The sequence below is a fragment of the Peromyscus eremicus genome, chromosome 1 (genome assembly GCF_949786415.1).
Source record: "Peromyscus eremicus chromosome 1, PerEre_H2_v1, whole genome shotgun sequence".
Taxonomy (NCBI): Eukaryota; Metazoa; Chordata; class Mammalia; order Rodentia; family Cricetidae; genus Peromyscus; species Peromyscus eremicus.
In genome coordinates, this window is record NC_081416.1 from 50,102,712 (window position 1) to 50,117,122 (window position 14,411).

Genomic DNA, 14,411 nt, shown 5'->3' on the forward strand with positions numbered 1-14,411 from the left:
CTCCCACTGCTTTCAACAGATAGATAGATAGATAGATAGATAGATAGATAGATAGATAGATAGATAGATAGACATATAGGTAGATAGATGATATATGGGAAGATAGAAATGTATATAGAATTATATATATATATATATATATATATATATATATATGTATATATTCATACTTGCCTGCTGATTACATTCCTGATTGCTTCCCACCTCTTGGTGGTTTTATTTCTCTGCCAAATATTTTTCTCTTTGCTTTTTTACCATGAGCGTGTGTGAAAAGGTGTGTGTGTGTGTGTGTGTGTGTGTGTGTGTGTGTGTGTACCTACAGTGCACAACTTCAGATTCTGTATATGAAAGGAGAGCATGGCACTTGTCTTTTCCCTCTCATTGTTTTCTCTTATCTCCCACCTCTTGGACCACTCCCTCTCCCCTAGCAGTGCTTCTTCCATTCTCATGTTTATGTATATATGCCTACATATATATTTAAATGTATATTTTTCATGATAGAGAAAAGACATTATTTGTCTTTCTGAGTTGGTCTTATTTTATTTAGTATGATGATCCTTTGTTCCACACATTTCCATGACATTATTTTATTCTTCTTCAAGGTTGAATAAAATTATATTGTGTGTAAAGACCACATTTTGTTTTTCTATTCAGCTGCTGATGGACATCTAAATTGTCCCATGCCTTGGCTATTGTGCAGCAATGAGCTTGGCTGTGAAGGCCTCTCTGTGATATGCTGACTTTGATTCCCTTGGGAACATACCCAGAAGTCATCCTCTGGATCATACGCTGGTTCTAATTTAGTTTTAGTTGTTCCAGGAACCACCATGTTGATTTCCACAGTGGCCACACCGGTTTACGTTCCCATCAGCAGCATTTAACAGTTCCTCTTGCCTCACATCCTCATCAGATGTGTGGTCATTTGTTTTCTGGATGATAGCCAGTCTGACTGGGATGAGAAGAAATCTGAAATCAGCTTTTATTTACATTGCTCTAATTAGTCATTAGGATGCTGAATGTTATTTAAAAATATTTGTAGTCTATCTTTATTTGTTTTGAGAATTGTTTATTCCACTCACGAGCCTATTTATTGGTTGTTTTTGGTTTTCTTAGTGTTTAACTTTTGGGGCTATTCATAGGATATATAGTCATCAATGGTTTTCTCCCATTTTTCAGTCTGTAATTTCATTTCCTGTTTGTTTCCACTGCTAGGCAGAAACTTTTCCATCCCATGCAATCTTGTTGATTCTTCCCATTGTTATCTGAATTATTGGGTTCCCTTTCATAAAATACCTTCATCTTGAAGTGTTTTCCTGATGTTTGCCTCTGGCAGTTTCTGAGCTTCAAATCTTACCTTAACGTATTTGTTCTATTTTGAATTATTTATGAGCAGGTAAGAGATGGGGCTCTAGCTTCATTCTTTGACATGTGGGTTTCCAGTTTCCCCAACACCATTTGTTGAAGACACCTTTGTTAAATATTAGGTGGCTATATCCATGTGTGTTCTCTTCTGGATCTTCTATTCTATTACAATGTCTCCCATCTATTTAGCCACAAATCTCTATCCCTGATGGCCCCATCCTTGATAACATGCTCCAGTAATACTTCATCCCAGTTGCCATGAAACTTGTCTTTATATGGTACATGTAAGAGGTAAGATTCTACCACAATGACTTTCATTTGTTTCATGCCTGCCTCTTGGTACATGAGTATTCAATGATGAATTGTGGATATTCAATGATTAATTGTGGTAATAGATGACGTCTCGTACTTTTGAGTTACTTTGTTTGTGTGTAAATTACAACATATACCCAGCAGTGAATAAGAATATGGATTCCAATTCAAACTAGAGAGTCCAAAAAACATTCCAGGTCTTTGACATTTGTGCAATTTTGTACAACTTAACTCCCTCGTGTTCCTCATCTGTAACACAGATGTGATGAATACTGCTGAGAATGCAGACACTTTACACACGTTAACTAGTCTGATACTTGGTGCTGTGACAATCAGAGTGATTCTTAAATTCAAATTACAAATAAAAAAGGATGAGAGACAGCACTAGAAATACAATGCTCACCGACTCTGTGAGGCCTGCACTGACACTCCAGTGGGAAGTTCCTTCTCCATATTTTCTTAACTGTGCTCTAGTCCAAGCAACTTTCCCCAAAAAAGAAATGTTTTGTGAAGTAGTTTTCTCAGAATTACAACATTCACATGATCACTTTCTGAGTTTAATGAGCCTTTCAAAAAATAAAAGAGGTAAATTTTGGATTTTTTTTCTCTTAGAATAGGCATATTTGGTACTTGTGGGGTTTACCCCTTTTAATACAGGAAATCATAACATATTTTACACTTCTTATAAGTCAGTGTATATTCAAATAATCCTTTGCATCTACTTAAAAACATGTTCTAGAGGTCTATGTCTTGTCTTTTGCAGACCATCCAGATACTATGTGCCCTGACGATTGCAGGCTTGGGGGGCATTTTGGTGTCAGTTTCCTACTCTCCCTACTTCAACCCAGCAGCCTCCACCACTCTGATGTCCGGGTACCCATTTGTTGGATCCCTGTGTGTAAGTAAAGTTTGATCTCCGAAAGCATTTATGCCTCCTAAATATACACCAGGCATTCAGTCATAGAATAGCTTCCTCTTCAAGAGGAAAGAATGCAAGAGGGAGCCAGCTCAACATTCCTGTCATCATCTCATGTCCTGTCTCGCCTATTCAAAATCAGCACCTCAGGAGGGACCTGATTAGGACAGGAGGCAGGAGGAGAAGACAACACACTGAGTATATCAGCACATTTCTTATCTGACACCACATCCTGTTAGACAAGAGGGATATTATTACAGCCCTCTTTTGGGCTTTGAAGAGGCCATTAGATTCTACCCATTTTAAGAGTAATCCACTTCTCAGGTAGAGAGTAAGAAACACTGGTTAAACAGTAACCTGGGACCTCTATCAGATGTCACAGGTTTGCAGACATTATCTCAGTAATGACAAGATTCATAGGAAATACAGGCATTCTTCTGCTTCCAGGTAACCCTAAACATCTGTAGAGTTTTGGGGCTTCTCATATAATGGCTCATGGGCAAGGGCCCCTACTGCAGTTTATTTTCAGAGTAGCTAGCACAATGTGTACCTCCTACCAACGATCATTCCTCTTCATAGAAAATCTTGTAAAAATGAGGGAAAGAGGCGCATTCTGAGAAGATGAATTATACAAAGGGGTTTTAGTGACCATGGTCCCTGCCTGGACACAACTACACAGTGTGCAAGAAAGTCTGCTCCTGTCCCCAAAGTACAATTTGTCCTGGAGTTTACTGTCTAACCAGTGGTGACAGCCTCCATATTTCAGTAGTGAATCTACTGCCAGTTCATTTTTGTCTCTCATTATCTGTGACTACCCAATACTCAAGCCACAGGCATAATCAATGTCTCAGCTTCCCAGACCACCATACCTCTGCTTGCTGGGATCCTAGTACCACTGGGATCAAAAACTGCCTTCTGGGCAGTTATAATAAAGGTTTCATGTTGGATCTTGTCCTCCTGGTTTCCTAAACTCTGGGTAATACTCATTCCACATACACCAATAGCTTCAACTCCATATTTTTCTGTCCCTTGCCGTATGAGAGGCTCTTTCTGAGTTGCTTCTGTTGGTTTCCTTATCTCCATATTGTCTCAAGTCATTGATCACTCCCAAGCCCCTCTTTCAATATTAGTAGCATCTGCCAGGCATCTGCTGCATCTTGCCTGCAGCAACTTCTGCTTTCCAATAACATAAACTCAGTCTCCCTGACCAGATGCCTGTTCTTTAAAGTCAGCATACATAACCATCCCAAGTAGATATGAAGCCTCCCTAGCAATATGGACATGTCATTCCTGCAGGATTGTCTCCCTAGAGGTTTCCCACTGCTTTCTGTGAGTGGTTTGAAAGCAGTTTAGGCCAACTCTTTCTTTTCTCTCTTTCCTGAACAGTTTGCCATTGCTGGATCTCTCTCAATTATCTCTGGGAAAACCTCAGTCAAACCCTTTGTAAGTATGAAGACCACCAATCTCCAGTTGGTTGTATTAGTTGGAACCTCATAGGTAATTCTTCTAGTTCCAACCCTCCACTGCACAGTTTAGGGAAACAAAGCTCAGAACAGGTTAGAGGGCATGTATTCTTCTGCTGGCCCACTGACACACTTGGGATGTCACTTCTGAGATGAATGTGTTCATTTTCCACATGTGATGGGAGAAAAACTGAAACACAGAGTAGAAAAGAGCTTGCCCAGTCACACACAGAGAGATTAGCAACAGCAGAGATGGGAGTCTACATTTCTAAGCCCAGAACTATGACCCCCATTCAATGCTGGGAACTCTTCAACCACCCTAGGACTCCTGGGTTTATACTGCAGCTTTCTGTCATCAGGAACATGTGCCAGCTCCTAAACCACCTTGTGTTCTCAGCCATAACTAGCCAGACCCTGTGGTTTCTGGAGTCAGGGTGTGCCTTTCCACCTGGGTGGGTATGTGGCAGGAAATAGGAAGGGCTGCTACCCACAGGAGCAACAGTGTTACTGCTTCTTCCTACTGCATTTTCAAGGCTACTGTCTGTTCATTGTATTGTGTCAGGGTGGGCATAGCTAGAACCACAGGAACTAAGCCCACACACCAATACTTCTTTCCCTTTCTTGGAAGATAAAAGAAGGTGCAAATTCGTCAACTGCTTGTTCAGATGAAAGTACATTATCTTTCCTTTGGCCTGATCACCCTGAATGGACTGTATTAAAGGGTCTCAGCATTAGGAAGGTGGAGAACCACTGCTCTAGGGTATCCAACCTCTTCAGGTTGCTTCCATTATTCTCTAAAGCTCCTTTTTATATGAGGTAAAACTACAGTCTTGGTTCTCCAGAGGGTGCCAAAGGCCATATTGTAAGAGGTCTTCAGAGGACAGTTCTGGGAGCTTTGGGAAGTCAGTGGAGATAGTGGCAGCAGGCTGAGGATCCCCATCTCAGTGTTCAGTGTCATAGAGAGTCGGGAAGCCAGCCTGTGGGGAGCTGCTCACATTCTTCCTCTCAAGACATGTTTTCTAACTGTCTCATGGGACAAACTGCAGAGCGCTGAGCGATACAATGACAAACTATCCATAGTCTGCCTGATAAGAGGCCACAGAGTATATTAGAAACAACTCTGGGGAAGCAGCACTGGAGTATAAGAGGCCAAGAGCGGGGCATCCTGCACAAAGCTGTGATGAGACTCCGATACAGACTCTGTCTTCCAGGCACTGAGCAGTCTGGCCTCCAATGCTGCAAGCTCTGTTGTTGCTGCAGCTGGCCTCTTCCTCCTCACCCACAGCCTCATCACCCTGGGGACTGCCTCTCCACACTGTAATTCAGAAAAGAAATTTCGGTCCTTATTACCTTCTCCGGAATCCCACCATTGGATGAGTGAAGGCAAGAACTGTCTCCTTGCTGATGTCAGTGTCATGGTAAGTCATTCCAGACTAAGTATCTTGTCATGTAAAGTCCCAGTTTCTCCCCTTTGGGTAATTTCTGCTTTTTCAGCAATCTCTGGTTTTGTTGGTCTGACTGTCTGGGGCAGACAGGAAAAAAAAAAAGAAACAAGTATGACAGAAAGTTAGCAGATTGTGCGTTGGGGGATGCATGAAACACAGCAGAAAGGGGAAGAAGGGGAAGAGATGAAGAAAATACAATGGAGAGTTTTAAATCACAACAGGCAAAGCTATTCTTTGGTATTTGTGTTGAGCTTGAACTTGGGAAGTTCTTTGGGGTTGTTTCCTGGTGCTGGAAAGCTCCACAGATTAGAGAGGTTTGCCTTCTGGTCATATGTACTCTGAGACTTGGAGCAGACACAAAGTGCTTTCTGTCCTCAAGTGCATGTCTGCTCAGGGTTAGCAAAGGGAAGAGAGGGTAGGAGGCAGCTAACCAGTAGATATGACTCCTGTGAAAAACATCAGTGTTCCTGGGAAGAGTTTTCTTGGCACCTTTTACCCAAATGTGACAGCCACCACCTACTGATAGTAACAAAGCCTGGTTTAGTCCATGTTCTAAATGTAGGGTTAGAGTGTCTAAACCCTAACAATGAGTCTTTTAAAAAAGAAGATTGTTCCTTCATGACTTCTCCTAGTGAGAGCAATGAGTGACCAAGCCGATATCTTTCATTCCCTTGTGTCTGTCTGACTCAGGAGTCTTAGAGAATGCGTGAAAGTTTTTGGACTCACATCCCTCTATGAGTCTGACCATGTGAGGAGATCAAAAGTGTTGACCTGGGAGCTTGAGGAAGTGAAAGAACAGAGTCTTATCTGGTTAGAAGTGAGCATGAGAAAGCCCAGGAGGTCATACCACAAGACAAACAGGGTAAAGCAATGTGAAAGATGCATCCTCCCACTGGGATACTGGGGGATTGCTTTAATTAGGATTGATTTTAGCACATCAAATTGTCTCCTACGCTCATACAAGTAGAGTCAGAAAGAACTTCCTCAACATCAGAAAAGTTGTAGCATTGCAGAGTAAGTCAACCTCAAAGGGATGCTAGTACTTAATAAATATGGCATTAATCTGGACAAAAGTAACTCTGTGTGTGTGTGTGTGTGTGTGTGTGTGTGTGTGTGTGTGTGTGTGTGTACTTAAGACTGGAAGAAAATAAAAAGGAGCTAGAGGAAGGAAGAAATAATGATGACATAGGTTGCAGAAGCGAAGCTAGTAAGGACTCTAAAGTCAAATTATAAAAGCAGAATCCTGGGAGTCTGCACATAAACAGGTGCTAGAGACGAGGATCCAAAACTGTCAATGCCTGGGTAAAGGTTTAGGGCTGTCAGGCTCAGCTGCACACACCAAGAGCCCTGCAGATGTATTAGAAACAGAGACTGAAAAGTCGTTTGTGACTACTGGACAAGGAAATGGTACTCAATACCACAGGAGGTTTCACGAATCTGCCCTCAGCTCACCTAATCCCGTGCAGATGGCACATGGAAACTCACAGTTCCATAGATACTAGGAGGGATTCCAATAAAGGGATTAAAACTGCTTCTGTATCTCTGATATTCTTAATGTCCTTACAAAATTAGACTTAAAGCAATTATCTAGGGACATATCAATAAATCCCACTTATAAGATTATTACATATTGAAGACGCACACTGATACCAACACCATCGCATATGCACTTAAACTATATAATGATAAACATATGGGAAATGTGAGAAAAATGTGGTGGTATTGTGCTCCCCAAAATATTGTGCACCCTAATAAACTTATTTGGGGTCAGAGACAGAACAGCCACTAGATAGACATAGAAGCCAGAAAATGGTGGCACTCACACCTTTAATCCTAGTATTCCAAAGACAGAAATCCCTCTGGATCTCTGTGAGTTCAAAGCCACATTGGAAATGGCTAGGCATGGTGACACATGCCTTTAATCCCAGAAAGTGAGCCTTTAATCCCAGGGAGTGGTGGTAGAAAGCAGAAAGGTATATAAGGCATGAGGACCAGAAACTAGAAGCATTTGGCTGGTTAAGCATTCAGGCTTCTAGCAGCAGTTCAGCTGAGACCCATTCTGGATGAGGACTCAGAGGCTTCCAGTCTGAGGTAACAAGACCAGCTGAGGATCCAGTGAGGTGAGGTAGCTGTGGCTTGTTCTGGCTCTCTGATTTTCCAGTGTTCACCCCAATACCTGGCTCAGGTTTGATTTTATTAATAAGAACTTTTAAGATTCATGCTACAGAAAAATGCTCAATCCTGTTGAGTGCTGCAAGAATGCAGGTTTAGCAAGCAAATGTGCAATGCTCCTCCACGGCCTCTGCTTCAGTTCCTGCCTCCAGGCTCCTTCCTTGAGTTCCTGCCTTGACTTCCCTCAGTGACTGATGGTCTGTTACCTGGAAGTATAAGCTAAAATTAACCCTTTCCTCTCCAAGGTGTTTTTGGTCTTGGTGTTTTATAATAGTAATAGAAACCCTGACTAGGACAAAACCAAAACGTAAGAACAGGACAGTATGCTCAAAAGGACAGGGGTCTTGATAAAGAGGAACTATGACTAGAAATAAAAAAAAATCTTAGAAATTAAAAACTGAGATCAATGAAAAGCAGATTTAATGCATCTAAAGAAATATCTTATTAAATCATATCAAATTTGAAAAACATGAATGACACAAAGGCTGAAGTTACAAGAAAGGGTTGAACATGAATGTAAGTTCTAATAGAAAAATGTGGGAGAGAGAAGGAGACTATGAAAAAATAATTATCTAAGAAATTTTCATGAAATTGCACGCTGAAGGAACGCAGGGAAAAATCCTACAGGGTAAGTGAATCTGAATCCACACCTGAAAGCAGGATGAATGAAAAGCACCAAGGACAAACAGGAATTGGTGAAAACAAGCAGAGACAGGTGGCCAGTCACTCTTGCTTCTCATCTCTGTCTGATCACCAAGAAACCTGAATGAGAAAGCAGAGAACTGAGCCATTGCCTCTGCTCCTCCTGGTCTCCATTGCTGAGGGCTTCAGTGCCCACCCTACCCCGCCATGCCACGCCACGCCGCGTCGCGCCCCTATCTTCTCTCAGTAGGGCCTAAAGGCTTTGTGTGTGGTCCCACCCAGGTCTGTGTTCCTTTGCAGAGCGGGCTGGTGGTGATGCTCATCTTCACTGTGCTGGAGCTTTTCCTAGCTGTCTACAGTTCTGTCTTTTGGTGGAAGCGAGTTTACTTCAACAAGCCTATGGTAAGCAAGTTGATATATCTGTGATACCCCCCGTGTCCCCACTCTGAGATACAATGATTCAGGCCCAAAGGATCAGATGGAAACCGACTTTAATAATAAAAATAAGAGTTCACTGAATGGTCGCCTGGGATCAGAGAGTGCCTACAGGGCAGCAGCGCTGAAAGAGAATCCCTCCCCATGAAACTAGCTGGCTCTAGAAGTTAGCTCATGAAATTTCATGAATGAACCAAAACTTAGATAAAAAATACATGGGGAAGAATAAGAGTTTATACAGCCTTGTTCTTATCATGGACACGGACGTCTGTCTCCACGGCCAAGCCCTTGCTAATGTGATTTTACCAAGATTTTACTGTTTTGTTTTTGTTTTTCTGCTCTTCCCCTTGCTTTTTCTTACATTATAATTTCAAACTGTTTTCATTTCTCCTAAATGCTATAGCAAAAAAGAAAATGTTATAATTTCAACAAAATATGCTTCAACACCGAGGCTACTATAAATCAACAAGATGAGGAAATGGGGAGTGATATTTGCTTGAACTAATACTGCTCCAACTATATATTATGATAAAGCTGCAAAAGTACTACTATGAAATATTACTATAATATATAATATATATCATATATCATGTATTTGAAGGAAAGATATGAAAATATTTTAAACCTTGTCCCCAAAATCAAAGTATTAAAATCTATTAATAAATTTTATTCTTCTAGAGTGCATTTTTTTTCATGTCTGAGTCACAAGATCATACCCAACTTATCAAAAGCAGTTTGTTGAAGCCATGAATGTGAAATACAGAAGAAGAAGGAGAAGAAGAAGAAAAAGAAAGAAAGAAAGAAAGAAAGAAAGAAAGAAAGAAAGAAAGAAAGAAAGAAATCCAGTGCTCATGGCAGAGCACAGCTAGACGTTCCTGAAATCCCAGCCTTGGTAGATCCCAATAAACTTCTGAAGAAAAGCTTTCCTGTGGTACTTTCAGTATGAGTCACTTCGTTTCCATTGAAAATCATTTCCTCAAAGTCTAAGTCAGCAAGATTCTATCATCCAACAGTCCACAAGGACCAAAGACTTTATAAATGTCTCTGAACAGAGTGAACAGACAGTGTCTCATCCGTCTGATGTTAGATGAGAAAGTGTGCAGTCCTATAGTGGTGGAGGCTGATGAGGTCATGCAGCTGGGTAGGATCTTTCTCTGTGTTACTTGCACATTCCTGTTGCTAAAATATTAGACATTATGCATTACAAGAACATTTGAGATCCTTTGAAAATATGACAGCCTGTGCAAGGACCTGGGTTTGATCCCCAACAATGGAAAGCAATAATAAAGCATAGCTAGGCATGATGGTTCATGCCTTTTATCCCAGCATTTGAGAGGCTGAAACAGGACTGTCCTGAGTTCAAGGTCAGCTTGGCTGCAGAGTGAGACTCTGTTGCAAGAAAATGACGTATTTCTGTCTCACATGACAATTTCACATGCATTAGGAACGGGGTATTGCATTTAGGACCTTGGATATGCTAAGAAAGTGCTCTACCACTGAGTTAGCTCCCCAACACACTGGCTTTATTTTTTATTTGAATTCAAAGACTATAATTAATCATAGTATACTCTCTCATCTAAGTACTAGAAAGAATAAGTCATTGTACATAGATAAGCAATAGCAACTTCAATCGTGGATTGGAAAAATCAACATTGCTCACCTGTGGTGATATATTGTGTACTCTAATAAAATTTGCCTAAAGATCAGAGAACAGAACAAGCCACTAGATTAAACATAGATGCCAGGCAGTGGTGGCACACACCTTTAATGCTAGCACTCAGGAGGCAGAGATCTGTTTGGATCTCTGTGAGTTCAAAGCCACCCTGCACTACATGAGATTGACTCAGTCTGGGAAAGGAACAGAGCCAGGCAGTAGTGGCACACACCTTTAATCCCAGTACTTGGGAATCACATGCCTTTAATCCCAGAACTTGAGATCTCACGCCTTTGCTTGAGAAGTACACAGGCCTTTGATCCCAGCACTAAGAAGGAAGTGATATGCTAGGCGGAAAAAGATAGTGAGGAGACAGGAACTAAGGCTTTTTGGCTGACAGCCTTTTGAACTAGAGGCCTTTGGGCTAAAAAGCTTTTCAGGCTGAGGAGTGCTAGAGGTAAGATGTGGCAGTGGCGTGTTCCTTTGTCTCGCTGATCTTTCAGCATTTACCCCCAAATCTGGCTCCATTTTTTTTTATTAAAAGACCTATTAGAATTCGTGTTATACTTGCCCAAGAAAGAGAGCTTCCAATATTCTCCCCATAAAGAAAAGTGCAACTGAAATAAATATGTAAGGTTTCCAAACATACAAATGTACTATGGATTAGTCCCCTACATGCCTGAGAACTCTTAAAAAAGACAACTAAAATCTATAGAGAACTCAGAAAGCAGGGTGTAAACAGAGCTGGTCTCTTTTTCTTGGATTCATTTGTGTGTGTGTGTGTGTGTGTGTACATATGTGTATGTGAATGCATGTGCCTCAGAGGCCAGATGTGTCAGATGTCCCTTACAGACAGTTATGAACCACCAGATATCCGTGCTAGGAACTGAACTCCAGCCCTCTGAAAGAGCAGTACACACTCTTTTATCATCATCCTTGTCGTCATCATCATTTATATATAATGGCATGGGTGACGACAATGAGGGAAAGCTGGTGAGATGATCAATCCAGCTTCCACCCATGCCCAGTACCAGGGCTGTGAGATAGCCCATCCCAACATCCACCTCATCTATGGACTGCTGGAGGATTGAAGGGGCCAGACTTGCAGATCCAAAGTTGCAGGGTCTCCATGATCCAGGACAACAAAAAGATATCCAAGAGGAGTTCCAGTGAGGGCCCAGTGTCGATAGTATAGCAGGACCCAGAGGCCTCGAACCAGACCAATGACTCATTGCAATGAACACTCCCAAGTAATGACCTGTGAACTAAAGGGTATGCTGTGTGACTCACTGTGATACACTACAGCTTCCACACCGATATCTTGTTTGTTTGTTTGACTTTTGCTTTTAAATTTTGTTTTGTTTGGGGGGTAAGATTGCAAGGTCAGAGGGCAGAATCAAGGAGACAGGAAGATGAGTATGATCAGGATGCATGATGTGAAATCCAGGAAGAATCAATAAAAAGTTTTTAAAAAATATATAATGGCATCACTTCTCTCCTTCCTTTCCTCCCTCCAGCCTCTCCCAAGTCCCCTCCTTTGAACTCCTTTCATGCCTCCTCCCTCCAAAATTGATAGCCTTTGCCTTCCTGATTACCATTGGTATATAGAGCATATATGCACAAATACATTAATATAATTATTATAATAATTATATATTATTATATATTCATAATAAAAATGGCTGTGTGTATATGGTTTCAGGGCTGACCCCTTTGTATTGGACAACCGGTTAGGGGACACATTCCTAGGAGAGGCTAACTCTTCCTATCCCAGCAGCCATTAGTTGCCAGTTGTTCTCTGTCTAGGGGTAGAACCACATGAGATTTCCTCCCTCTCACACTGATGTATCTATTGATACTGCCGTTCTTCAGATCTTGTTCACGCAGCCATTTCTATCAAAGACTGTTTCAAGCAGACATCCTGGTATTCTGGCTCTTACAGTCTTTCTACCCATACTCCTAAGACGTTCCCTGAGCCAGAGATGCAGGAGCTGTGATATAGATGTATTCACTGGAGCTGGGATTCCCACAATCCACTGATCTCTGTATTGTATCCAGTTATAGTTTTCTGTGACAGTCCCCACTTGCTGTAAAGAGAAGCTTCTTTGGTGAGAGGTGATAGCTACACTTATCAGTGAGTAAGATTTACAATGTGGTTAGGAATTACACTGATCCAGCAAAGTGGAGGTAGTAGTTTTATTCTAAGGTCCTGACCTCACTAGCCCTGATGGGAGAATACATAAATTACTTGTCTTCTTGGGTCTGAGCTCCTTCACTCAATATAATCTTTCTAGGTCCATCCATTTACCTACAAGTTTCATTTTTTTTTCATTTTTTAAGGCTAAATAGCATTTCATTTTGTATATGTACCACATTTTCATTATCCATTTTTCTGTTGAAGTGGATGTTTCCACTTCTTGGTGACTGTGAATAGGACAGCAATGCACACTGCTGAGTATGTGTGGAATAGAATGCCAACTCCTTTGAGCATATGTCAAGGACTGGGATAGCTAGGTAATAGGGTAGATTTATTTTTCATTTATTGAGGATTCTCCATACTGATTTCCAGAATGGCTGCACCAGTTTGCATTTCCAACAGTGACTGAAGATTCCCCTTTCCCCATGACCTCACTAGCATTTCTTGTCAATTGTTTTTATTGATCATTGCCATTCTTATTGGAATAAGATGAAGTCTTAAGGTTGTTTTAATTTTCATTTCCCTAATTGCTAAGAATGATGAACACTTTCTGAGTTATTTCTTAGCCATTTTTATTTCTTCTGTTGAGACCTCCCTGTTTAGATCCCTTGCCCACTTATTTTATCCCAAATACCCTCTTTATTGGCTTTCTAAGAAAACAAAGAGCTGCTAAATGGCCGAGTCATCAGAAAGGTTGCCCGTATTTACAATTTAAAGAGCGGCTCACAGGGTTTTCACAGTGGCAGTATCGTAGCCAATGAGGTTTACCCTTGCCCATTTTTAATTGGATCATTTGTTTCTGTGACTATCTGTTTTTTGAAATCTTTATGTTCTGGATATTAATCCTCTGTCAGACATGTAGCTGGCCAAGAGTCCCTCCAACTCTGGATCTCTTCACTCAACTGATTGTTTCCTCGGCTTCTGCACAAACTCTTAACTACTGAGCCATCTCTTCAGCCCTGAGAGTGGATCTTTAGTTTCTTACCACAAGAAGTAAAAACAATAACAATGTAAGGTGATGGATACATTAATTGCCTTCGTTATAGTAATCATTATGCGGTGTATATGTGTGTTAAAACATTACCCTGGACACTGTAAGTATATGCAAGTTTTAAATATACTTTAAAAATCTTGAAAACATAATCACAAGTTACTATTTTTATACTATTAAGAGATGCTGTTAAACAAGAACATTTTTCCTAAAAGAAGGAAATTCCATTTGCAAAAGGATGGGGGTATGGCTGAACAGCACAAACACAAGCTTTGGAGACAGAAGGACAGCCTCCTTCACCTATGCCGGGTGTTTATCCTCTGGCAGTTGGGCCTTTCCGCTTCTCGGTTTGAGCACTGCTCATTGTCAGAGGTGCCACTGCAGCGCACATGGAAGCGAAGCGCCTTACACAGTCCCTGGGACATAGCAGATGTGCCAAAGGCTTCGTTCCTTTATGTGTCCTAAGCAAGTCCATGAAAGTTCAGGAGTTGTAGTGGGTCCAAACAACAGCATGCAAGAGTTAAGAAACCCTGGTATTTGTGATTGCTGCAAGCGAGGAAATAGCTGAGAGGATTCTTGCATATGTTGTTTGGCCTTATTAAACTGCTTACCTCTGTGATTTAGCAGTTGAAATCATAACAAATACATAAATATAAAAGATTGGTCTGGAAAAACAAAGTTCTACACCATGTATAATTATAATTAGTATTTGGTAGAGACGAGAGCATAATTGTGAAATATATGTGTGCACGTATGTATGTATGTGTATATGTATACGTGTGTATATATATTAATACAGATACAGGCACTTGTTTTGTGGGT

The 14,411-nt window shown here is 41.0% G+C and overlaps 1 protein-coding gene across 1 annotated transcript in view; it reads right to left on the reverse strand.

The window, feature by feature from the left end:
- Positions 1–14,411, reverse strand: part of LOC131909138 (membrane-spanning 4-domains subfamily A member 4A-like) — a 158,903-nt gene that overhangs the window by 71,547 nt on the left and 72,945 nt on the right. Inside the window, exon 5 of the mRNA XM_059260460.1 lies at positions 5,404–5,575. Within this exon, the coding sequence (XP_059116443.1) occupies positions 5,404–5,480 (77 nt within the window). The 5' untranslated portion in view covers positions 5,481–5,575. The remainder of the gene's footprint in view (positions 1–5,403; positions 5,576–14,411) is intronic.